The 22,411-nt window shown below is 45.1% G+C and overlaps 8 protein-coding genes across 8 annotated transcripts; 5 read left to right on the top strand and 3 right to left on the bottom strand.

Moving 5' to 3' along the window:
• Positions 1 to 2,865: 2,865 nt before the first annotated feature.
• On the top strand, positions 2,866 to 5,581 carry TRV_06610 (uncharacterized protein; the record flags this gene model as incomplete). Its single annotated transcript, XM_003019283.1, has 3 exons — positions 2,866 to 3,008; positions 3,102 to 5,387; positions 5,458 to 5,581. 3 exons carry the CDS (start codon positions 2,866 to 2,868, stop codon positions 5,579 to 5,581), a joined length of 2,553 nt encoding a protein of 850 aa, XP_003019329.1.
• Positions 5,582 to 6,046: 465 nt separating this feature from the next.
• TRV_06611 (uncharacterized protein) lies at positions 6,047 to 6,819 on the bottom strand (the record flags this gene model as incomplete). Its single annotated transcript, XM_003019284.1, has 2 exons — positions 6,047 to 6,589; positions 6,676 to 6,819. The coding sequence occupies 2 exons, from the start codon at positions 6,817 to 6,819 to the stop codon at positions 6,047 to 6,049; spliced, it is 687 nt and encodes a 228-aa protein (XP_003019330.1).
• A 474-nt stretch (positions 6,820 to 7,293) lies between these two features.
• TRV_06612 (UDP-glucose 4-epimerase) lies at positions 7,294 to 8,636 on the top strand (the record flags this gene model as incomplete). The annotated part of the gene is made up of 3 exons (XM_003019285.1): positions 7,294 to 7,322; positions 7,389 to 8,161; positions 8,215 to 8,636. 3 exons carry the CDS (start codon positions 7,294 to 7,296, stop codon positions 8,634 to 8,636), a joined length of 1,224 nt encoding a protein of 407 aa, XP_003019331.1.
• A 326-nt stretch (positions 8,637 to 8,962) lies between these two features.
• Positions 8,963 to 10,394, bottom strand: TRV_06613 (uncharacterized protein; the record flags this gene model as incomplete). Its single annotated transcript, XM_003019286.1, has 3 exons — positions 8,963 to 9,440; positions 9,585 to 10,144; positions 10,218 to 10,394. The coding sequence occupies 3 exons, from the start codon at positions 10,392 to 10,394 to the stop codon at positions 8,963 to 8,965; spliced, it is 1,215 nt and encodes a 404-aa protein (XP_003019332.1).
• Positions 10,395 to 10,783: 389 nt separating this feature from the next.
• Positions 10,784 to 11,560, top strand: TRV_06614 (G-patch domain protein, putative; the record flags this gene model as incomplete). The annotated part of the gene is made up of 1 exon (XM_003019287.1): positions 10,784 to 11,560. One exon carries the CDS (start codon positions 10,784 to 10,786, stop codon positions 11,558 to 11,560), a length of 777 nt encoding a protein of 258 aa, XP_003019333.1.
• Positions 11,561 to 12,013: 453 nt separating this feature from the next.
• TRV_06615 (uncharacterized protein) lies at positions 12,014 to 14,487 on the bottom strand (the record flags this gene model as incomplete). Its single annotated transcript, XM_003019288.1, has 7 exons — positions 12,014 to 13,133; positions 13,192 to 13,658; positions 13,717 to 13,955; positions 13,982 to 14,128; positions 14,187 to 14,274; positions 14,336 to 14,373; positions 14,454 to 14,487. 7 exons carry the CDS (start codon positions 14,485 to 14,487, stop codon positions 12,014 to 12,016), a joined length of 2,133 nt encoding a protein of 710 aa, XP_003019334.1.
• Positions 14,488 to 14,834: 347 nt separating this feature from the next.
• TRV_06616 (uncharacterized protein) lies at positions 14,835 to 17,615 on the top strand (the record flags this gene model as incomplete). The annotated part of the gene is made up of 5 exons (XM_003019289.1): positions 14,835 to 15,004; positions 15,108 to 15,186; positions 15,260 to 16,362; positions 16,530 to 17,359; positions 17,497 to 17,615. 5 exons carry the CDS (start codon positions 14,835 to 14,837, stop codon positions 17,613 to 17,615), a joined length of 2,301 nt encoding a protein of 766 aa, XP_003019335.1.
• A 328-nt stretch (positions 17,616 to 17,943) lies between these two features.
• On the top strand, positions 17,944 to 21,762 carry TRV_06617 (uncharacterized protein; the record flags this gene model as incomplete). Its single annotated transcript, XM_003019290.1, has 2 exons — positions 17,944 to 21,411; positions 21,598 to 21,762. 2 exons carry the CDS (start codon positions 17,944 to 17,946, stop codon positions 21,760 to 21,762), a joined length of 3,633 nt encoding a protein of 1,210 aa, XP_003019336.1.
• Positions 21,763 to 22,411: the final 649 nt, after the last annotated feature.

Raw genomic sequence — 22,411 nt, forward strand, 5'->3', positions numbered from 1 at the left:
TATTAGATATTTTAGCTATAGCTACTAATTTTAATTAAGATAGTTTAAGTAAGGAAAGATAAAAATTAATAAGTAATAAGAGATAAGATAAAAAAAGATTAAATAAGGAAAATTAAAAGTTAAAGAAGAATAGAGGGTAGAAAGAAAAAGGGGCTTAAATAAGTAGGGCTTAGTAGAAAAATCAAAATAAAGAAGAAAAATTTTTTCTAGAATATTATAGTATATTTAGTAAAATTTCTCTACAAGTAGGAGGTATTTTAGAGTTAAAATTAAGCTATAGATTAAGCTTATTAAGAGCTTTAAATTAAGTTACTTTTAGCTATAAATAGTTACTAGCTAATTATATTCTAATAGAGTAAGAAGATTTTAATTAATAATAAAAGGGTTTTTTATCTTTAATTAAAGTATATTAAAAATTATAGGAAAAAATATATATATAAAATAGAAATAATAGTAGTAGACTTTATTATTATATTCTATAGTTAAAAAATAAAATATATATATTTAGAGAATATAGATAATAGAGCCTAAAATACTTATAATTAGAAGAATTTTATATAAAATATACTCTATATTTAAAAAAATAATAATTATTAAATTGATAAAATTATATATAGAATTACAATTAACCATAGTAGATAAAAAATAATAGAGTAAATATTAATTAGAAATAATAAATAAATTATATAATATAGCTTTAATAAATAATTTATAAAGGTAATAATATATAAAAATAATAGAAAATTTTCTTCTATTATACTTTATAGCTCTAATATAGATCATTATTAGTTTTTCATTTTTAAAAATTTTAGAAAATAAAGTATAGAGGTAATAATATATAAATATAGAGGTAGAGGAGATATAATAATTTTATACTAGAGAGTAGAAGAGATAATAATTCCAATATAGATATAGTTCAAAATTAGAAAGTAGAATTAGTTATCTTTTTAAATAGTAGAATATTAAATATAGTTTATAATTTAATATTTAGAATTATTATATTAGATATATAAGTTCTCGTAGTAGTATTACTAATATTTATTCTTTAAGATATCTAAATTATAATAGATTTTCAGAGACTATATATTTAAATAAATAAATAATATAATAAATTTTACCTTTTATCTAAATAAAGCTAATTATATTAGTAGATTTAGTTACTCTATCAATTAGAGATATTATTTAGTCTTAAGAGTAGTAATTTTCTATATAGTAAAAGTTTTAAATTAGTTATTAAAGTATGTATAAATAATTTAATTTAGTATATAGAGAGATAATTTTAAATAAAATATAGAGTAAATAATTTGATTATTCTAAAAAAGATTAATAACAAGAGTCTCGAGTTTAGTAATAAAAAATAGTATTAAATTCTCTAAGTATATTTTAAATTTCTTAAATTTTAGCTCTATATTAAATATAGAGTTAGATACTATATTATTATTCTATAATTGAGCTTTAAAAATTAGCTATAATATAATATAGATATTTTTTTTTAATTATAATTATTAGATATATTAATATAGTATTAAAGAGAAGTAGCTTATTATATATATAACTTGAAATATATTATTTAGAATATATTATTCCTTTAGTTAGTTATTAATATTTATAAATTAGAATTATATATTAGTAAATTTATTATAAATATCAAGTTTCTTTAACTTAACTTTAGCTACTTTCTTAACTAGTTCTACTTATAAAGTATACTATAGAGGAGGGCCTACTAAAGATTATTAATTAATTTACTACTTAAGAGCTTTAATATAATCTAATAAGACTTAAATAGTAGCCTCTTAAGACGCTTTTATTATTAAAAATACTATATCAATAGTAGTTTTAGAATATTATTTAGATATATTTAAAGTTAAATTTATTAAAGATTAAAATACTATAAATTTAGCTAGTTCTAAAGAATATTTAGACTATCAAGTAAATAATAATTAGACTAGAATAAATATAGTACGGTATATATTTGTAACTATACTAAATGTTAATAATTATAGGAGGGGTCTGGGGCGGATGTATCAGAAGTAGCCGAGTGTGGGCCACGTGATGGTCACCTGACGTAGTCTCTTTCACTTTTCTCATCGATGACAGAGACGGCTTTGGAGACTATTGTTATTACTATATTGATTGGGAAGCATAGCTAGTTGGTGGATATATTGGCGGGCGTCCCTACTCTGGTCCGATTGTGCATACTCCGGTTACTGCAAGGCGCGATGTTGGCTTTCTTGCATATGGCGAGTTACTCCATATTTTGCCAACAGGGACTCCGTCCGGAGTACGGAATGGTGGCCACATATGGCTCTTTGCAGCAGATCGCAACTCGATACAGCTGTGGGGGTAGAGTGCCAGGGAGAGGAGTCACCAGCTAGTTACCAGACCATGCATCGGTCGAGTGGCAGTCCTGCAAGTTATGGCTCAGCGACAGGGCCCATCCAGAGCGTAGAAGCGCGTGGTACGGTGTTTCTCTGGCGCTGTATCATGGCCCTGATGATGATGGTACCTGAATGAGGACTGCTAAAACCGAGGCATGCATGAGGAGTACAGGAAAGGCATGGGAGAGTCACCTTATGAGCCTCCTGCGCCTCCTGTCTTACACTCGTCCTCTCTAACTACCCATGTCAGTATTTGTGATAATAGTTTGGAGTCGCATCGCGAATACACGTGATCCGACTATATCGTAACATGACTACTGAATGACTAAGCATAGATCTGCAGAGACCAACAACCAAAAAAGAACCGAAAGGACGAAGCAGAAACACACAACTTCAGCTGCTTCAGCTTTGCGATTTCCAACACGCAGCACCCATCTGGAGCTTCGCTATCAATTTCGTGAGCCGCTTGGTCGGCAGTTAAGACAGAATGTCCTTTTTTGGGTTCGACACCAAGCTTCCGGAGGACCGTCCCGCGGCGTCTGCGCAGAGGGGCATCTTCGACGCCCCAGACCCGTTTGCGGAGGTTGCTCGCGCTACAGCAGATAGAGCGGGCTACGATGACGACGATGTGTGAGTCTCATAGTGATACTTCTCTGGCCAAGTACGCCCTTTTTAATACTGTGCTGACCGCGGTTCCTGCATTGGGAAAATCCAAAAAACCAGAATTGACTTTGAGGATACCTACGATGGGCTTGGAGACCAGCTCGAAGAAGCGAATGACGATTTCAACGATGACACGTTTGGAGATGCAGCCGGTGGGGAGAACAAGCCGGTGGGCAAAGACTTTGATTTCTTCGGGAATACCGCTCAGATGACAAATGTCTTGGGCGAGGAACAAGTGCTCTATAACTTGCAACATGGCTCATCCAAGGCCACCGCTAAACCCTCCCTACCTTCACTTCCCAAGCGGACGGGATATGAGAAATACCAAGATCCCGGTTATATCCCCGAAATTCAAGCAAAATCAAGTGTATGGGGGACCACCGCTACCCAGAAGCCGAAGACTGTTGCGGCTGAGACGGTTCCAAAGGAGCAACCGGCTTCTGAGCCTCCAAAGAAGATGCTGAGTCTAGAGGAGGTAGAAGCTCAGATGAGGATGCAGGCTATGCGACAAGTGCCTCAGCAGCCTCAGAGCCAACCACCGCCACCACAGCAGCAGTTTACAGCTCCCATGCCCCCTCCAGGCGTTCCTCCAATGCAATTCCCCAGCCAGCCACTGCTCCACCACCCTGACGCTCTTGGCCAACTACCCCCTGAAGAATTGCTTTCTCATCAGCAGTATCCTCCAAATAATATGCCTCCGCCCCTTGGGTTCCCGCAACAGCCACACCTACAACAACAGCCGCAGCAACCCAACTTCCCCCTACATCTTCTACAACAATCACAGCAGCAGCAACAACACCAACCACAACGTCATCAGCAGCAGCAGGTCCAACAACAGCAACACCGGCAACCGCACCAGACTGGCCGGCATTGGGCGGGCCCTGCTCGCCATCAGGGAAAACCTCAAGGACCATATACCTTGGATCACCCGCTGATGGGGCAAGGTGGTGTCCCTGCGGCTCTGAATCCAAAGATCATGGAGTTGCCGGAAGAGCAGAGGAATGCGATTCTGTTGGAAGATGCCAAACGTGCAAAGAGAAACCACAAGATATTCCTCCTCTCCAAAGGAAACGGCTTAATGACTCCACAAGACAAGAACTTTATCACTCGAATACAGCTGCAACAGTTGGTAACGGCGACCGGCAACACCGGCGACGCCAACCCAGAATCCCTTCTCACGGAAGATTTCTATTACCAAGTGTATAGCCAAATCCGCGGTGCCCCACGCCAACATCCTCGTCAACCCCTCGGTCACTTTGCACAGACATACCTTTCTCAAACCGGAGGCCGATCTGGCGGTAACATGAATAGAAGATCCCATTTCAGCGGCGACAACCACATGCAGCGCATGCAGCAACAAGTACAGAGGGCTGTTGAAGCCGCCAAGCTAAAGCCAAAGAACAAACAACTCATAATTGAAGGAAGTCTGGGGAAAATCTCCTTTAGCAATGCCAAGACCCCCAAGCCCTTGCTCAACATCAAACGCCCCGAAAGTTCTGACGGGCAAAGACCTTCTACCGCAAAGAAAACACAGCTCAGTTCTAGTGACCGCAAGTCAATCCTGCAGAATATCGAGACTGTTTACATTACGTTGATGAACATGGAGAACCTTGTACGCTTGATGCCACCAATTCCAAATCCAGAAGTAGAAGATGAAGAGGCGGTAGAACGATACACGGAATGGCAACGAAAAATGCAATCCCTAAAAGAGGTGCTATGGGACAGCACGAAAGTTCTTGAGCCCATTGACTCTGTCTCCGCCACCATACACCCTTTCATCGCTTTCTTGTCATACCCCAAGGGCAAAAAGGCCATTCCTCGAATCTTCCATCAAATTGATCAGGAACAGCGTATCACCATGCTGACCATGATTATCTACCATTTGGACACATTGGATGTTGTATCAAGAGCCCAGCTACAACCAGGTGAAACTCAACCTCCGGGTCCTGTGCGCGAAGAAATCGAGCTATTCAACCAAGCCGTAATGCCCAGCTTACTCGGCTACGTGAGCGATGCCCCTATTCACATCGTCATTGGTCTCCTCGGCCTAGTTATTGATAAAACTCAGATTCACGCTATTGCAAGGACCAAGATTGGGCTTGGAATTTTGACCATGTTACTGAGCCAAGCGGAACTGGTCAAAGAAGCTGGTGGTGTTCCAGAGCCGGAATTGGCTCAGTGGACTAAGGTATACAATCGGTTGTTTGACAGCATGGAGCCTGCGCTCGCCTACCTGTTCCCTGGTACAATTAACAGTGGTGATGACATGTATGTTTGGCAATTCCTTGCTGCTATGGGCATTGGTGCAAACCCTGAACAGCAGCAGCGGCTGGTCATCGCCGTAAAGTGAGTAATCCTTCAATCCATCCCCCTTCAACCTGATTTGGAGAGTATTGCTAACGCTCCTCCACCATAGGGATCGAGTCCTGGAAACTGTCGCCCAAAGCAAAACGCTGCCAGCAGACATGGCTAGCCAGCGATTGGGCAATGTCAACCTGTTTATGCGGGCTATTGGGCTCGACGTCGAACTCCTGGGATAATCCACCCCTCCTACTCCGTACATTAATCTAATTCAATATCGCTGTTTTTCTTTTACCTCTTCTTTTAACCTCTCTATGTTGACACTTTTCTCTTCCGAGAACATCGTCTTGTCTTATGGATTGTAAACACCGCGCTTTTGACAATGCATTAGGTCTGCTGTCTTCATACTGACGTTTATACTATATCCACATGAATTTGGGCAGTATATACCCCCGTTGTTTTCCTCTGCCGGTTTCTACTTTTCCTTTTTTCTAGAGAAGGGTGCATAAGAGGTTTGTCTCATGACACTTCTGTGGTATAAATAGGTTATTGGCACGGTAGCAGGCAAGCATCCCATTGCAATTTTGGTAATTGGTGGATATAACAAAAATGACATATGATGAATTACCAACGCCTACACATCTTGATCCAAATATTAAGTCACAAAATATTATTATTATTATTATTATTATTATTATTATGTATCACCATATCCCTCCCGGATAAGGAGAGTAAATGACCGGCATCTCACGCACCCACTGCGGCTGCTCCCGCTCAACCTCCTGGATCATCCAGTTCGCCCAGTCTCTCCTCTCCAGGTAGATGGTGGTCTTTCCGTCCCCAATCCAGCCAGTTTGCGCCACTCGTCCATCTTCCTGTGAGTCCCCAAGTACGCCTACCCTGTACAGCGTCCAGTCCAGTCCCTCCCCTTTTTCCTTGAAGACCTCTCCAATACCCAAAATTTCTCTCTGCGATCGACGACCAAGCATGTACACGGTCCAATACGCAGCAGTTCTCATGAACCCGAACTGATCACGAGCGTCGTAAGCACTGATCGTCGACATTGCGATGATACGCGTAACGCCGTGCTGGCGCATTAATTCAAGGATCAGTCGGTATCCATCAGAGAACTGGCGGCCATAGTCGCCGAAGATGCTCTTGGGGCCAATGCAGGATAGTATTGCATCCTGTCCTTTGATGGCTGCGGAGAGCGAAGACTCGTCGGACAGAGAGCCCTCGTATATTGCCTAGACATAGTTGAAATAGTTAGTTCATTTAACGAGCTAACGAACTACCCGGCTGTGGGTTTAGTTATCTGGATGATCCCGTCTACCTTGACTCGGTCTGAGCTCGATATGGCTTCCGGCACCCTGCTCCTGTCACGGACGTGCAGTGTTATCTCATGGCCGTGGTCGATGGCCTTGCGGACTGTCAGTCCCCCGGCTGCTCCTGTGGCGCCGAATATAAGCAGTTTCATGGCCTAGATAGTTAACTGGAAAGCCGTCAGCTGGTAACAACGGCCAGCGTGGCTAGCAGCGAACAGCGAGTTGGTTATACTGAAGCCGCCGCAGTGAGATTGCGCCTCGCTCTCAGGCTCCGTGTCCCGAGAACTAGTTAACTAGTTATAGCTATGCTGCTAGCTAGCTAGTTATATGAGAGAGGCTCCACGATCTGTATAGCGTCACCCTTGCAGCCCGCAGCGCTCTGTCCGACATCTGAAACGCCCTTGTGTCGTCATCCATGCGGCTCGGAGGCCACCAGCCAGCCCGCTGCACCGCGTTTGTTAGTTACCTAACTAACTAACTAGTTGACCATCACCTCACTGACACCTCCAGGGGCCACCAGCCAGCCAGCTACATAACTACCCCGCCGCCTGACGCTGGTATCTCTCAACCAAGTTCACAGTCGCATCCTCGCCGTCCTTCTACACACCCTCACGCTCGCTAATAATATGGCTACCGGATCAGTTCTTGTTACGGGGTAAGCATGTCCTGGTTCCTGTGCGCGCGTCGTTGCGGTGGGCTGACTTGCATGCGCCACCTAAAGGGGGACGGGCTACATCGGCTCCTTCACGGCGCTCGCCCTGCTCGAGGCTGGTTACAAAGTTGTCGTGGTCGATAGTCTGTACAATTCCTCGGAGGAGGCACTCAATCGTATAGAATTGATTTGTGGAAAGCGTCCGGAGTTCGTCAAGCTCGACGTTAGAGACGAGGCAGCCTTCGACAAGGTCTTTGAAGCGCACCCTGATATTGACAGCGTGATCCATTTCGCAGCTCTAAAGGTAAGTTGGTTACTCTCCCAGTCAACTAGAGGACTGTTAAGTGGTGTTGCATATTACTGTTTGCTAACTTGTTTTGCCCAGGCTGTTGGTGAATCCACTGAACGTCCGCTAGACTACTACGACGTCAACGTTCATGGCTCGATCTGTCTGCTGCGGTCGATGGTGCGTCACAATGTAACCAACATCGTCTTCTCGAGCTCAGCGACCGTGTATGGAGACGCTACTCGCTTCCTAAACATGATTCCCATTCCGGAGGAATGTCCCTTGGGCCCAACCAACCCATACGGGAATACAAAAGTTGCAATCGAATCAGCGATAACCGACATGGTCAATTCGGAGAGAGCCCGGGCAAAGAGAGCTGGAAAGCCAGAAGATGTCGAGAAGTGGAACGGTGCCTTGTTGCGGTATTTCAATCCGGCTGGTGCTCACCCCAGTGGAATCATGGGTGAAGACCCCCAAGGTGTTCCGTATAACTTGCTTCCTTTGCTCGCGCAGGTTGCAAATGGAAAGAGAGAGAAACTCTCCGTGTTCGGCAATGGTATGTGTATCTCACCTTTCCAGAATTTAGGGGGTCCTAGCTCTACCGTACAGTGGCTAACCAATGGCCAGACTATGCTTCCCACGATGGCACCGCCATCCGTGACTACATTCACATTCTCGACCTTGCGGATGGCCATCTAGAGGCGCTCAACTACCTGCGCGCAAACCATCCTGGTGTTCGAGCATGGAATCTCGGTACCGGTAAGGGAAGCACTGTCTTGGAGATGGTCAAGGCTTTCAGCGCTGCTGTTGGACGAGATCTTCCATACGAGATTGCTCCTCGTCGTGACGGAGATGTCCTCGACCTTACCAGTAACCCATCAAGGGCCAACAAGGAGCTTGGATGGGTCGCTAAACGAGACCTTCACCAGGCTTGCGAGGATCTATGGAGATGGACTGAAAATAACCCTCAAGGGTACCGACAGAGCCCTCCAGCAGCCCTGCTTGAAAAATTGAAGGCGAAATCAACGTAAGGACAGCAAAAACCAAGGCATCTACACTATAGGAAGGCTATAGACGCTACCTCTCGCAGCATTGATGAAACATAAAAAAAAGAGTCTGCTGTATTTCTTCTATGTTTAGATTTCGATTTACCTGGTCATACTACACAAGGAACTGTGGGTTTACGGGTATAATGGCAATAGGGCAGTAAGGAAATGGATAGGAAAGATCTAAGGCAATACGGAGTACTGCACTCTTTATTAGGATAATCCAATTCACTCTGCAAGAGCTATACATTCAGTTCATTTGCCCCATCTATGTTCGGCCGTATAATCACATCATGCCTCTGCGTGTAGGCTCATTTCTTCTTCTTCCCTTCAGTTGACGTCTCAGTCTTCGGCTGTTTCTTCTTCTCCTCCTCTTCCTCCTCTCTAGCTTTCTTCTCCATCGCCCTGAGTAAAGCAGCTTCCTTTTCCTTCTGCTCAATTTGTCGCTGGCTGAACTCCCATAACTCTTTGCCTGCCTTCTCATCCATAATCTCGCTTCGAAGGACGTGGCGCTCCTTGCATTCCTTTAACAAGGTCCCTCCCTCGATACCTACTTTCATACGTCCGGTCATGTCGCTATTTTCACCCGCCATTTTCTTAATTTCATCAAGGCTAACGGCGGCAGTGTTCCCAACTCCGCTGAAATTTGCTTCCATTGCTGCCATAAGGATACTCTGTGCGCCTTGCTCGGACGATTTAAGCACTAGCCACCATATCGGCCATGTTATAAGATAAAATAAGAGCCCCCACAATGAGCCTCCAGTAAGCCACCGACGGGTTCCTGGAGTTCTGCAAAACCCTGGGTCCACAACTAAGACCCGAGCGGGCGGAGGTGGGAGAGGGTTATTTTGCTTGTCAGTGCGGGGGGTATAAGTTAAATGTTGCTGAAATGAACGTGCAAAAATCATAAGTGCGAGCTTAGAGGTCGCATACATGCTGCTACTGGACACGAGCGATTCGGGGCCCTTTTTGGCCTTTTGTTTTGTCGACGAGTCAACCGAATGCTGGATGACAGTTGCTTTTTCCAATACTTTGAGATCTAATTTATTTGCCCCGATATAACTTGAGCAAGTAGTGAATATAACTCGTACGTCTCGGTCGGGCGGCTGGGCTCGCAAAGCAGGGCTTAAAATGCTCAGTAAATGGTAGTTCGCAAGATAATTTATCTGCCATTCTTCCTGGAGTCCTTCGCTGGTTCCATGCGATGTTCGAGAAGAAGATGGTTTCTGTGTATTCGCACAAAGCACAACCATATCAAGCCGCCGTACAGGGCTATTGTCGATCCATTTTGTAGCAAACAGCCGAATGGAATACAACGAGGAAAGGTCGACTTGTTCCGCGTAAATGAGTTCGTTTCCAGTCAAGGTACGGAGATCTTCAATGTAGTCGACAATAAATGGATCAGAAGGTAAGTGTTGCGTCAGTATTATGACCTGGGCACCTCTAATCGCCAACTCTCGTACAACGGCTGCACCAATGCCAGACGTCCCGCCCTATGTTCTCGTAATAAAAGGACAAAGTATTAGTAAAGTATCAGGCTAATTGCGTAATTTGTAATGCCCATACCGTAACAAGAACCACTTTAGAGTGCATGACTCGATCTGACTTGTTGGTAGCTCCTCCAAAATATCGTTTTAACGCGGCAATTACAGCAAGACCAGCTGCTGTTTTCATGGCAGTGTATCCATAGGGAATTGCTGAAAGGCCTCGGGTGGCACCTTCAGCAAGGATGGGCAAAGGCATAATGGCAACGGTTTTCTTCTGACCTCAGAAGCTGGTAGCGAAAAAGGATCTAGGTGGGAAGTTCAGCTCCTGGTTTCGAGGACGTGGCAACGAAATAATTGTTGCTTAGTGGTAGGTATATTTATATGCTCGTTGCGATATATAGAAAAGGCCAATCAATTAATCTCGACATAATGCTTGTTTAGATGGGGTCCTTGCTCTGTCCACCACAGATTCATTGACCTGCTCGTGAGTTTGGGCTTAAGATAAGAATAATAAAACGATGATTACGACAAAAAAGACGGGAGTCGATTTTAAGGTTATTACATAATACATCACACTCTTTTTGAGCCTCAACATTAACGCAAGGTCTTGCAACCGCCAGAAAAGCACGACGACGAGAGCAGAAGATGATGGCCTCCGATGATGAAGAATACTCTGTACCCCAGGCTTTTGGTGCCGGTATAAAAAGAAAACGTGTTCCGTTTATTCCATCCAAGGATGCAACTGCTCTCTCTACAACATCTGCCCCCGTCACAGTTTCTTCCTCGCCTGCGCCTGGAGCGTCGTCCATAGCAGATAAATACCTCTCTATCGTTCTCCCATCGAGTAGTCAGTCGGATACTGTCTTGCCAGACCGTGCTTCCACTGATACGAAGCTATGCGAGGTTTGCCATCTCCCGTTGAAGGGTACTCCTAAGCGTCCGAAGCAGGATGGTGAAAAGGATACCCCGGATTCAACCAGCGAGTCGGCAGTCCCTGTGCCGCATGAGGCTTCTCTGGCGCATCAAGTGTGCCTCCCACATTCCCATCCACCATCCGCCATTGATCGGAAAGGAAAAGGCTACAGGTACCTCTCCTCTTATGGCTGGGACCCTGATTCTCGCACCGGCCTGGGGCCCACTGGGTCTGGCATTCAGATTCCACTCAAACCCAAAATCAAGAATGACACAACCGGGTTAGGAGTAGGCTCTTGGAGAGATGAAATAGAGAATGCAGGAGGGAAGCGGCATGAACGCAGACTCAAGCAACTACGTGAAAAGGAGGAAGCCAATAAAGTAAAAAATACACCAAAGCTAAATGCAAAACAAATTCGGCTACAGGAGGAAGCGAAGAGGAGGCAAGGGGAGAAGCTACGGGATGTTTTCTACCGGAGTGAGGATGTGGAGAAGTACTTAGGAAGTTGATATGTTTTGTAGCGCTTTAGATTACAAACCCCTTCCCCATCGCCACGCACTCTATGCATGGAAATGCCTGAGCGCAGGCCGTGGTTTTTGACCATTCGAAAAGACATGATAGTTATATTTTGCCCTTTGTCTCTAACCTTAGACAAATTTCTGAAAATACAGGCTGATAAGCGTTTAGAGAGTGTATATGAGGCCCATCGACTCAGAGGGTTGATTATTAGTGATGAATATATTATGATACTATAATACTCTAACATAAATATGCTAGGCAAACAGTCACGCCAATGCCAAAAAAAAAAAAAAAAAGGAAAATTGCTACAGGTGGCGAATAAATGGTATCGCAAGGAGAAAGCATCATGCTCCGGAGAGGAAATGAAATTGTAGACGAGGGTATAGCGGTCGCAAATCCGGAAATGAAGATGTAGAACACCAATGTAGAGTAAGCTTGCTAGCTTATTTAAAAAACCCGCGTTTCTTCTTTTCCTTGCTCTTTTCCTTTTCCTTTTTAGCAAGCTTTCCGCTAGAAGGTGGTGGAGTTTCAGCTGGTGTGGCACTTGAAATTTCATTTGTTGGCTTCCTCTTGATAGCCTCAGGGCCATTGCTGAGGTTCATCGATGCCATCCCAGTAATTGGAGGGGCTGGTGGTTTGGGTTTAGGGGATGGGTCTCTTTCAAAAAGATGAGCGGGAGCCTGTGGCTTAGGGCGGTCACTTGGAAGATCAAGGCGTCTCTTATCAACACTCAGATCCCTTATTTGTCGTAAGTATAAGCCTGGAGTAAGCACATGTGAGCTCGCCAGAAAAACATCCTTGTTAGTTTGTTGAGATATCTCATAGCAGCTCCTAGCTTCAGAATATGTTGCACCGCCAGCAATGAATACGATAATCCGTTGACGGGGGTCACCAGCGACTGGCCGAGTGCGGGCCCAAGTTGGTTTTGCACTTCGGAGGGAGGATTGAGCAACTTGATCATGAGGCGTGCTCTCATCCTCTAAATATGGCCGTGTATACGGGAAAATGGTGTTGTCTAGTGTGCCTTTAATTTGCTCCTGTAGCATCAATTTCACGTTCGTCTCAAAGCGTGATATGCTGACGTCCTCCTCCTGGGGCTGCTGTGGCAATTTCTGTGAGAACAAGGGCTGGTGTGGTGGTTTTGGATCCTTAAGAGGCTTCTCGACCCTTGCACCCAGAAGCCCAAGGTTATAGATAGCTTCACCGTCCTGCGGAGGAAGTTGTGAGTGCGCAAGAAGTTTCTTAATATCTCCTGCGAGGAGCCCGCCGCGATAGCACAGATATAACAAAATCAACCTAAGTCGCTCTGAGGGTCCTACAGCATCATCGTCAAGAAGGCGAACTAACTGCTCTGCAATGTTCTTGGGCTTTTTGAAGTCTTCGTCGACTCCAGTGGCGAGGCATTGTTCAACTGCTGCAATATCTGCCAGATTGCGCTCCTGGAAAAGCCGCATTGTCTCTTGAGCCATATTGAGATGGAGGGTATAGGCATTTTTGCCTTCCTGAAAATCTGACAGGCCTGCAAGCATATCCTTGACTGTATTGACTGACGCAGGAAGGTCGCTTATTTGGCAAATGTTAGATATGGGGGTGCAAATAAAGTGGGGGGATAATCACTTACCTGTCGGCAAATTGAGGGTTTTGGGCTCTAAACTTTTTGAAATCTTCAGCGAGCTTTCCAAGCAGGTCTTTCATGTGTAAATGTCGACTGTTCACCCAAATTTTATCCCCCTCAGTAATTTCCATATCTCTTGTCTCTTCAGTCTCTTGACCTTGGTTCAAGACAGTTCGATATGTTAGTTTATCACCCTCTTTGATGGGAAGGAGGTCATGAGCCATGGCCTGGTAGGTAAACTCATGAACCAAAGGCGCAGCAAGATCCATGGATCGATCGGTAATAAATAGCACACCCCTCGGCCGGGGGGTAGGGACAGGATAATCCCTCCGGTGCTTTGCATACTCATCTAATTCGTCTTGTACAAACCGGGCTAGATGGGCACATAGGACACTTGCTTCATGAGATGCATCCTTAGGTCGGAAGTATCGAATAAGGGGGTATTCGTTTAGTGACACACAAACAGAAACAATCTACATGATGTCAGCTGAATGACTGTATAAACAAATTTCAAGAGCAGTATTATAATACCTTTTGTGCTAACTCGACGAGATGACTCCTCACAAGGTTGTTGCACGCAGGATGAAAGAGTGTAAGAAAGCTCCAGGGGTCGCGGAAGATAGCCAGGCGTGATTCTCGCGGGAAGAAATTGATGTTCATTACATGCATATTGGCAATAAGCTCCCGTGCAGCGCTGAAGCCGTTGATTCGACTCCTCATTGAAGGATCAAGATCTAAGATAGGTATTGCATCAGCAATCGATCGGATGTCTAGAGGAGAATTTCCATCTCCATACTTGATGTCCAAACCAAGAAATATTTTCTGTAACGGCGTCTTTCTAGGTCTGCCATAACGCAGTCAACAATATGAGGAAGCGCAGATAAGATATAAAGGGCGTCTGTTTCTTTGTTCATCGGCCGTCGATGTTCGATCTGTTCAATATCTTGTAAAGCGTGTGTGAGCTTATGTATATATAGAGCATGGAATCGGCATGCGCATACTTGTCACATTCTCATTCAAGATATCATCTTCCTTGACGGCGTTATCGATCAGCCTTTTGCTGCCCTCGTCCACCACAAGCACTTTCCACTATATAATGTCATCTTAGCCCCGCGTCGTGCTTCATTACTAGATCTCAAGGAGCGCTTACTTCTCTGCCTCCCGCATGACGAACTGTGTCCAGAATAGCTATATGACAAGAGTTAGTATATCTATCATACACGGCGTTCAGGAGAGGGAGAGACAAAAGGCCGCTCGGTATCACTCACCCTGGCGCTGAACCTCGATCAAGGAGGCGTCCATATTGTTAGATAAGGAAGCATGAGCTAAAGTAAATCACCTATACGTGCACTTAGGCAGCCCTCGCCGGTAGAGAACAACTGGCCCAGATTTATCTGCCGGAGTCGTCGCCTAACGCAGTCGTCAGTCACCCACCGTGGTGTGACTTTCGGTGACCAGCTTGTTTTGTTATTTTCTCCTTGAGACATTCACCTTCACTTCCCAGGCTGTTAATATCCCACTCTTGTTCGCCGATCTTGCTCGCTTTTTGGAATAAGCGCGTTTCAAGGGCCCGCTTGCTTAGTCACCGTAAGCTGTAAGGAGCATTTAGCCGCGTCACGTGAATACCTTAATCAGATACCCAAACTCTGATGCTTTTTTCTTTGGTCACTGAAAAAGGGAGCTTCTACAGAGATTTTCTTGATGATGACACTGCATTCTGCATTGGATGCCAGTTTCAACCTTGCTTGTTCCTAATTCCCTTGAGGGCTGCCCAACAAAATCATTGCGGGGATGCAACCATGGCAACACCCGGCTCGAGGTCTTTGCCTTCGTTGCGCTCTGCGCGCGCCAACTACTCCAACAAGACGGAGCTTCAGCGGATCGGTACAGCATAACAGGGCCAGGATCACGGCGTTAAATAGGCCGCTTGAGCAGCTTAGTTTTGACTGGGTAAGCGGTAGGAAGGGTAAAAATGATGAAAAGAAGGGCAAAGACCCCAAGGTGAGCCTTTCCCCGCTGTCTCAATTGCTTGAGGTATAAATACAAACTAACCATTGTGTGCTCCGGATGATAGCCCTGGAAGTCTCAAGGTCCAAGCACCAAGATAAGAAAAGTCGGTCGCATTTCTTTCGATGAACGGTTCCAGTCCGCGTTACTGGAGTCTTCGGACATCGTCAGGAAAGAGCTTGAGCAGACAAAGCTAGAACTCGCCCATTGGGATAAGTTTTTTGCCTCAATCGTTCATGCTTGCAAAAGCTCTCTTATTGATGACGGCGATGAAGCCCATTTCGGACAGAGGTTTACGTTAAGGCGGACGTTCGGGAAGATGGGGCGAGAAGGAATTGTCGATTATCTGAGAAGGCAATACCGGAATCACAAACTTGACACTGCATTCTCCTCTACTGCCGCCAAGTCAGACTCGCTAGCGGATTTCAGGTATCCAGCTGAGTGGTACCCGGTTGCCCGGAGCATGCAGCGGAAGATTCACTTGCATGTAGGACCTACCAATTCGGGAAAGACGTACCATGCTTTGCAACGATTAGAGAAAGCAAAGAGCGGCTTCTACGGTGGCCCACTACGTCTATTAGCGCATGAAATCTACAGTCGACTCAATAAGAAGGGGATTTCATGTGCCCTTATCACGGGTGATGAGGTCAGAGTACCAGATAGTGGTCCCGTTAAAGTTTATAGTAACACGGTTGAAATGGTACCTATTGGCCAGGAGGTAGAAGTTGGGGTGATTGACGAAATCCAGATGATAGCCGATCCGCATCGAGGATGGGCCTGGACAAGAGCTGTCCTGGGGTGCCAAGCCCAGGAACTACATCTCTGCGGCGAAGAGAGGGCTGTCCCCCTTATTCAACGCCTTGTCTCACTGATGGGCGATACCCTTGAGATCCATAATTATAAACGACTGAATCCCCTGAAGACAATGGCATCAAGTTTGAAGGGTGATATCAGACGACTAGAAAAGGGGGATTGCATTGTTGCCTTCTCTCGGGTTGGGATTCATTCCTTGAAGCAGGAAATTGAAAAAGCTACGGGCCGGAGAGCGGCAATCGTCTATGGGAGCTTGCCGGCAGAGATTCGCGCCCAACAAGCTGATTTATTTAATGACCCTAATAACGATTACGACTTCCTTGTTGCGAGTGACGCTATTGGCATGGGTTTGAACCTGTAAGTTGAGCTCGTCACGTCATAAGGCTGAAGGTTACTAACCGCGACTTTAGGAGTTGTAAGCGAATTATTTTTGAGTCTGTGATAAAAAGGCTACCTACTGGCATTCAGCGACTCTCAATATCTGAGGTTAAGCAAATAGGTGGGCGAGCCGGAAGATATCGTAGTGCTGCTCAATCGTCCGGCTCCGCAAATGGCAATGAAAAGGAGAATGTTGGCCTTGTTACCTGCCTTGATGAGGCAGATCTTCCCTATATTCGAGCAGCCATGATGGCTGAGGCAGAACCTCTCGATGCTGCTGGAATTCTTCCGTTAGATTCCGTGATTGACAATTACTCTAATATGTTCCCCCCGGACACTCCATTTGGCTACATTTACCAGCGCTTAGAACGTGTGTCTCGCACAGATCCACCATTTTTTATGTGCAAGATCCAAGACACCGAGGCGACGTTTGGCCTCCTTGATAATATCCAGGGTCTTAACGTGATCGATAAAATGGTTTTTATGAGCGCTCCTTTACGGGCTACTGACCCAGTAATGGCACGAGTTATCAAAGCATTTGCGGAATGTGTCGGTCAGCAGAAGAGTGGCAGGTTACTCGATATTCCTGAATTGGACCTTGAGATACTGGATAGGCCTGTCTCAGGCGATGATAAGGAATACCTCCGGTCTCTCGAAGCGCTTCATCGCTCCCTCATTCTTTATCTCTGGCTTGGTTACAGGTTCGGTGGTGTATTCACAGACCGGACGCTGGCTACTCATGCTAAAGAGATGGCGGAAGTGAAAATGGATCGTACTCTCACTGAATTCTCGGCGAATTCAAAACTCCGAAAACAAGCACTCCGAAAGAAACGAATTAAAGGGGCTAAAGACAAATTCCTAGCTAGCCCCGAACCGACAGACGCCATGGGCACAATTCCCGATATTCCAGAACTTGAGACCACTCTTCCTGATGAGGACGAGATAGAATTTGAAAACCCTAACTCCGCTCTAGCAAGTACTCACATAAGGGCGCCAGTACCCTTTGCACAGCATACTTCCCCTAGTACACCGTAACATTACACTTTGCTATACTCTACTGGTTACCATCTTCTACTTCTAAGACCTGCGATCACTTATCCTCCTATTTCAAAGCTTTACCACTCCTCGTTCTTGGCATATATTATCATACCCACAAGCTCTGGCAGCTTGATGAACCAGTTCTGATACCCATTTCCATCCCCAATGCTACCACACCTTCCATCGTCGATTAATCTAGATTCTCCGTTATCACAATAATCTCTAGATTTGTATTATTATAAATTATATACTGCTACGTTTAAAATGTATCATAGGACAGCCCAACTATCACCATTCCAACTCTTGATTGCTACTGGGGATTTGCTTTTAAAAAAAACAAGTGTAGCGTGCCGAGGTAGCTTAGTAGCCGCGCCCGGCGTCTAGCGCATACCGGGAAATCTATTATCCGGATAGCTTCCGCCCTGAGGTCCCTTTGGGCCCATTTATCGTAAAATCGCAAAATCTGGAGGCTGATAGACTCAAGATAACGAGAACTAGAGCTTCTTCGTTAGTATCACCAGCATGGATGACCTTGAGTCTCTCGAGCTCTTGTCACTCGTTTCGAGGGTAACAACTGAACTGCAAAATCATTTAGGAGTCAACGAAAAGACGCTCGCGGAGTTCGTGATCGACCAGCATCTAAAATGCAAGTCTCTCGACGAATTCAAGAGCTCCCTCAAGGCTGTTGGAGCAGATTTCCCTCAGAGCTTGGTGGAAAGTGTGGACCGCCTAGTCCTAACAATGCATCCTAAATATAAGTCGAAGCGATCCAAGCCGGACGAACAGGAAAAGCAACATATTGGACATGATGGAGTCGATGACATCGAGAAGAAAGCAAGGGTCTTCAAAGGGCTTGCGGTCCCAGATGATAAAGCTCCCCACTGGGAGGAAGATGAGCCTGAGCCGGAGCGGAATACAAATGCAGAGGCTATGGATGACACGTTTGCGATGTTAGAAGGTTTGGCTGGCAAAGCTAGAGCGGAACAAAATGGTTACTCAAGCAGTCGAAAGCGGAGCAGAAGTCCTGAAATTGATGATTATGATAGAAATCGGCCTCGCCGTGGGAGGTACAGGTCTAGGTCCAGGTCCCGGTCTGGATCGCCCAGTAGGGATCGGTATGGAAGTAGGCATTCTCACAGGAGCCGCAAATACCCCGATGAGCCTAAGGAGCGAGGACGATCTGGGCGCAATTATAATTATGATGATGATTTTAAGAGACCACCCGCATCAGAACTAGATGATCGGCCTATTCTCTTCAAAATTTATGATGGGAGAGTGACAGGTATCAAGGACTTCGGTGTATTTGTGAATTTGCAAGGGGTCAGGGGGAGAGTTGATGGTTTGGTTCATGTATCTGCGATGCAAGAGGGAGCAAGGGTAAATCACCCATCTGATCTTGTGTCTCGCGGACAGCAAGTCAAGGTCAAGGTTGTTTCTATCCAGGATTCAAGGATCGGATTATCAATGAAAGAAGTTGACCAGGTTTCCGGCCACGACCTGGCACCCCAGAGGCGAATTGCGTCAGGAGCAAATATGGAAAGATTAGATGGAACTGGCGCAGATGATCGATATGGAAACCTAGGGTCCAGCGTACCAGTTATCGAGCGGGATTCCGGTGCTAAAAGAAGCAAGAAAAGACTAAACTCTCCAGAGAGATGGGAAATTAAACAGCTTATTGCCTCTGGTGCCGTGTCTGCTGCAGACTACCCTGATTTGGATGAGGAATATCACGCTACGCTAAGAGGAGAGGGAGATTTCGAAGAAGAGGAGGATATTGATATTGAGGTACGTGAGGAAGAGCCTCCATTTTTGGCGGGTCAAACCAAACAGTCCTTGGAACTTTCTCCAATTCGTGTTGTTCGAGCACCGGATGGTTCACTTAACCGTGCTGCCATGGCTGGCGCAAATCTCGCAAAGGAAAGGAGAGAGATTAGACAACAAGAAGCCCAAGACAAGGCTGCGGAAAAGGCGGCTCAAGTCGATCTTAACGCACAATGGCAGGATCCGATGGTTGCGCCAGAGCAGAGGAAATTTGCGTCAGAGTTACGCACTGCTACCACTGAAAAGTCATCAGAGCCCTTGCCAGAGTGGAAACGAGCAGCGCAGAATAAAGATGTGTCATACGGGAAAAGGACAAATCTTTCTATGAAAGAACAACGCGAAAGTCTTCCTGTGTTCAAATTCCGCAAACAACTACTCGAAGCTGTTCGGGAAAATCAGTTACTTATCGTCGTCGGTGACACGGGGTCTGGAAAGACGACGCAGGTCACCCAATACCTTGCAGAGGGAGGATTTGCAAATAATGGCATGATTGGATGCACGCAACCTCGGCGAGTTGCCGCAGTGTCTGTTGCCAAGCGAGTATCTGAAGAAGTTGGCTGCCAGCTGGGCCAGGAAGTTGGTTACACTATACGTTTTGAGGATTGCTCTAGTCCTAATACTAAAATCAAGTACATGACTGACGGCATTCTTCAAAGAGAAATTCTTTTGGACCCAGACCTGAAGAAATACTCTGCCATAATGCTTGACGAGGCCCATGAGAGAACTATTGCCACTGACATACTCTTTGGGTTACTCAAGAAAACTATTAAGAGACGGCCTGATCTTAAGCTCATTGTGACATCAGCTACCCTCGATGCAGACAAATTCTCGGAATACTTTAATGGCTGTCCTATCTTTTCTATACCAGGAAGAACATATCCCGTGGAAATAATGTACTCCAAGGAACCTGAGTCAGACTACTTGGATGCCGCCTTAGTTACAGTGATGCAAATTCATCTCACCGAACCACCCGGAGATATCCTTTTGTTTTTAACTGGTAAGGAGGAGATTGATACTAGTGCGGAGATCTTATATGAGAGAATGAAGGCGTTAGGTCCCAACGTACCCGAACTTGTTATTCTTCCCGTTTATTCCGCTCTTCCAAGCGAAATGCAAAGCAGGATTTTCGAGCCAGCCCCTCCCGGGGGAAGAAAGGTTGTTATTGCAACTAATATCGCGGAAACGTCGATTACAATAGATCAAATATACTACGTTATCGACCCTGGGTTTGTCAAACAAAATGCCTATGATCCAAAGCTGGGAATGGACTCGTTAGTGATCACACCAATTTCACAAGCTCAAGCCAAACAACGAGCTGGTCGTGCTGGGAGAACAGGGCCTGGTAAATGTTTTCGATTATATACCGAAGCTGCATATCAATCTGAGATGTTGCCGACATCAATTCCGGATATTCAGCGTCAAAACCTTACCCAAACTATTCTTATGCTCAAGGCAATGGGAATTAATGACCTCCTGCATTTCGACTTCATGGACCCTCCCCCTACCAACACCATGCTCACTGCTCTTGAGGAGTTATATGCACTCTCTGCTCTTGACGATGAGGGGCTTTTAACTCGCCTCGGTCGGAAGATGGCTGATTTCCCCATGGATCCCGGCCTAGCCAAGGTCCTTATTGCCTCCGTGGATATGGGTTGCTCCGATGAAGTCTTGACTATTGTTGCTATGCTCTCCGTGGCTCAAGGTATCTTCTATCGACCTAAAGAAAAACAACAGCAGGCAGATCAGAAGAAAGCTAAATTTCATGACCCTCATGGCGACCATCTCACCTTGCTAAATGTGTATAACGCCTGGAAACAGTCACGATTCAGTACCCCTTGGTGTTTTGAAAACTTTATTCAAGCGCGACAAATCCGTCGAGCCCAGGATGTCCGCCAACAATTGGTTACCATTATGGATCGATACCACCATAAAATCGTATCCTGTGGTAGGGATACCACGAGGGTTCGCCAGGCATTTTGTTCAGGCTTTTTCAGAAATGCTGCTAGAAAAGATCCACAGGAAGGATATAAGACTTTGATTGAAGGCACCCCAGTTTACATGCACCCTAGCTCAGCACTCTTCGGGAAAGCTGCTGAGCATGTCATTTTCGATACCCTTGTCCTCACAACAAAAGAGTACATGCAGTGTGCCACGACAATAGAGCCAAAGGTATGGATTATCCTTATCATCTCTATCTCTTATGGTCGGTATTAAAATTATAATAATACTAACTCATTTACTTTAATTAGTGGCTGGTTGAGGCAGCACCGACGTTCTACAAGCAAGCGAGTACCAACAAATTATCAAAGAGGAAAAGAGCGGAACGCATTCAGCCATTACATAACAAATTTGCAGGCGAAGATGACTGGCGACTATCAGCCCAAAGACGACAAGGTCGTGGCGGTGGTGGAGGAACCTGGGGATGACTCCTCCATGCCCGGATATTCAAATCTTTCTCCCCAGGCTACACTGCTTATTCTCTCCCATTTTTTATTTTTACATTGTTTAGCACTGCCGTAACGCTTGTCCCCTCCTCTGCTGTGTTTATTTCCTCCGAGGAAAATGTACCAATACCATATTGAATAGATAGAGCTTAGCGCATCGTCCAGGTCAGATGCATAACTTGATGCCGATGTTTAGCAGTGACATTCCCTTAACAGCAACTATTGCTATTTACAGGCCACGTATTTATTGTTTGCCATCCTATACTCTCAAAGTACATTCGAGAAATTTAGCGAAAAGTCATCTGGTATAATAGATAAAAGATTGTACTTATTGAATATCAGAAATTGCGTTGTGCTCAGTGCCTGCAGGTAAGGAGGCAAATGAAAATGATAATGATAAAGGCAAATAGTACATAAAAGACATTGGGAATATTTGGTTGTTGAGATATTGATATATCTATATCAATATTCGGCGTCTGCAAGGCAATAGAGGTGAATAAGCGCATAGTAAGTTATCGGCATAAGGATAGCAATAGAATCATACCAGCAGGTTAAGATAAGGAGAAGAGAAAGTCAGCTGAAATAAGGGGGTTGAACAAAAGGAAGAGTATTGAAGTGCAGTAAATAGACACATATAAAAGGCAGAAATAAAAAAACAAAACAGTCAGATCATCGGACATTCAGAGGCATGCAGCAAGAGTAAGAGTTCATAACAGGACCTATAC

The sequence above is a fragment of the Trichophyton verrucosum genome (genome assembly GCF_000151505.1).
Source record: "Trichophyton verrucosum HKI 0517 chromosome Unknown contig00764_1.f1.exp, whole genome shotgun sequence".
Lineage (NCBI taxonomy): Eukaryota > Fungi > Ascomycota > Eurotiomycetes > Onygenales > Arthrodermataceae > Trichophyton > Trichophyton verrucosum.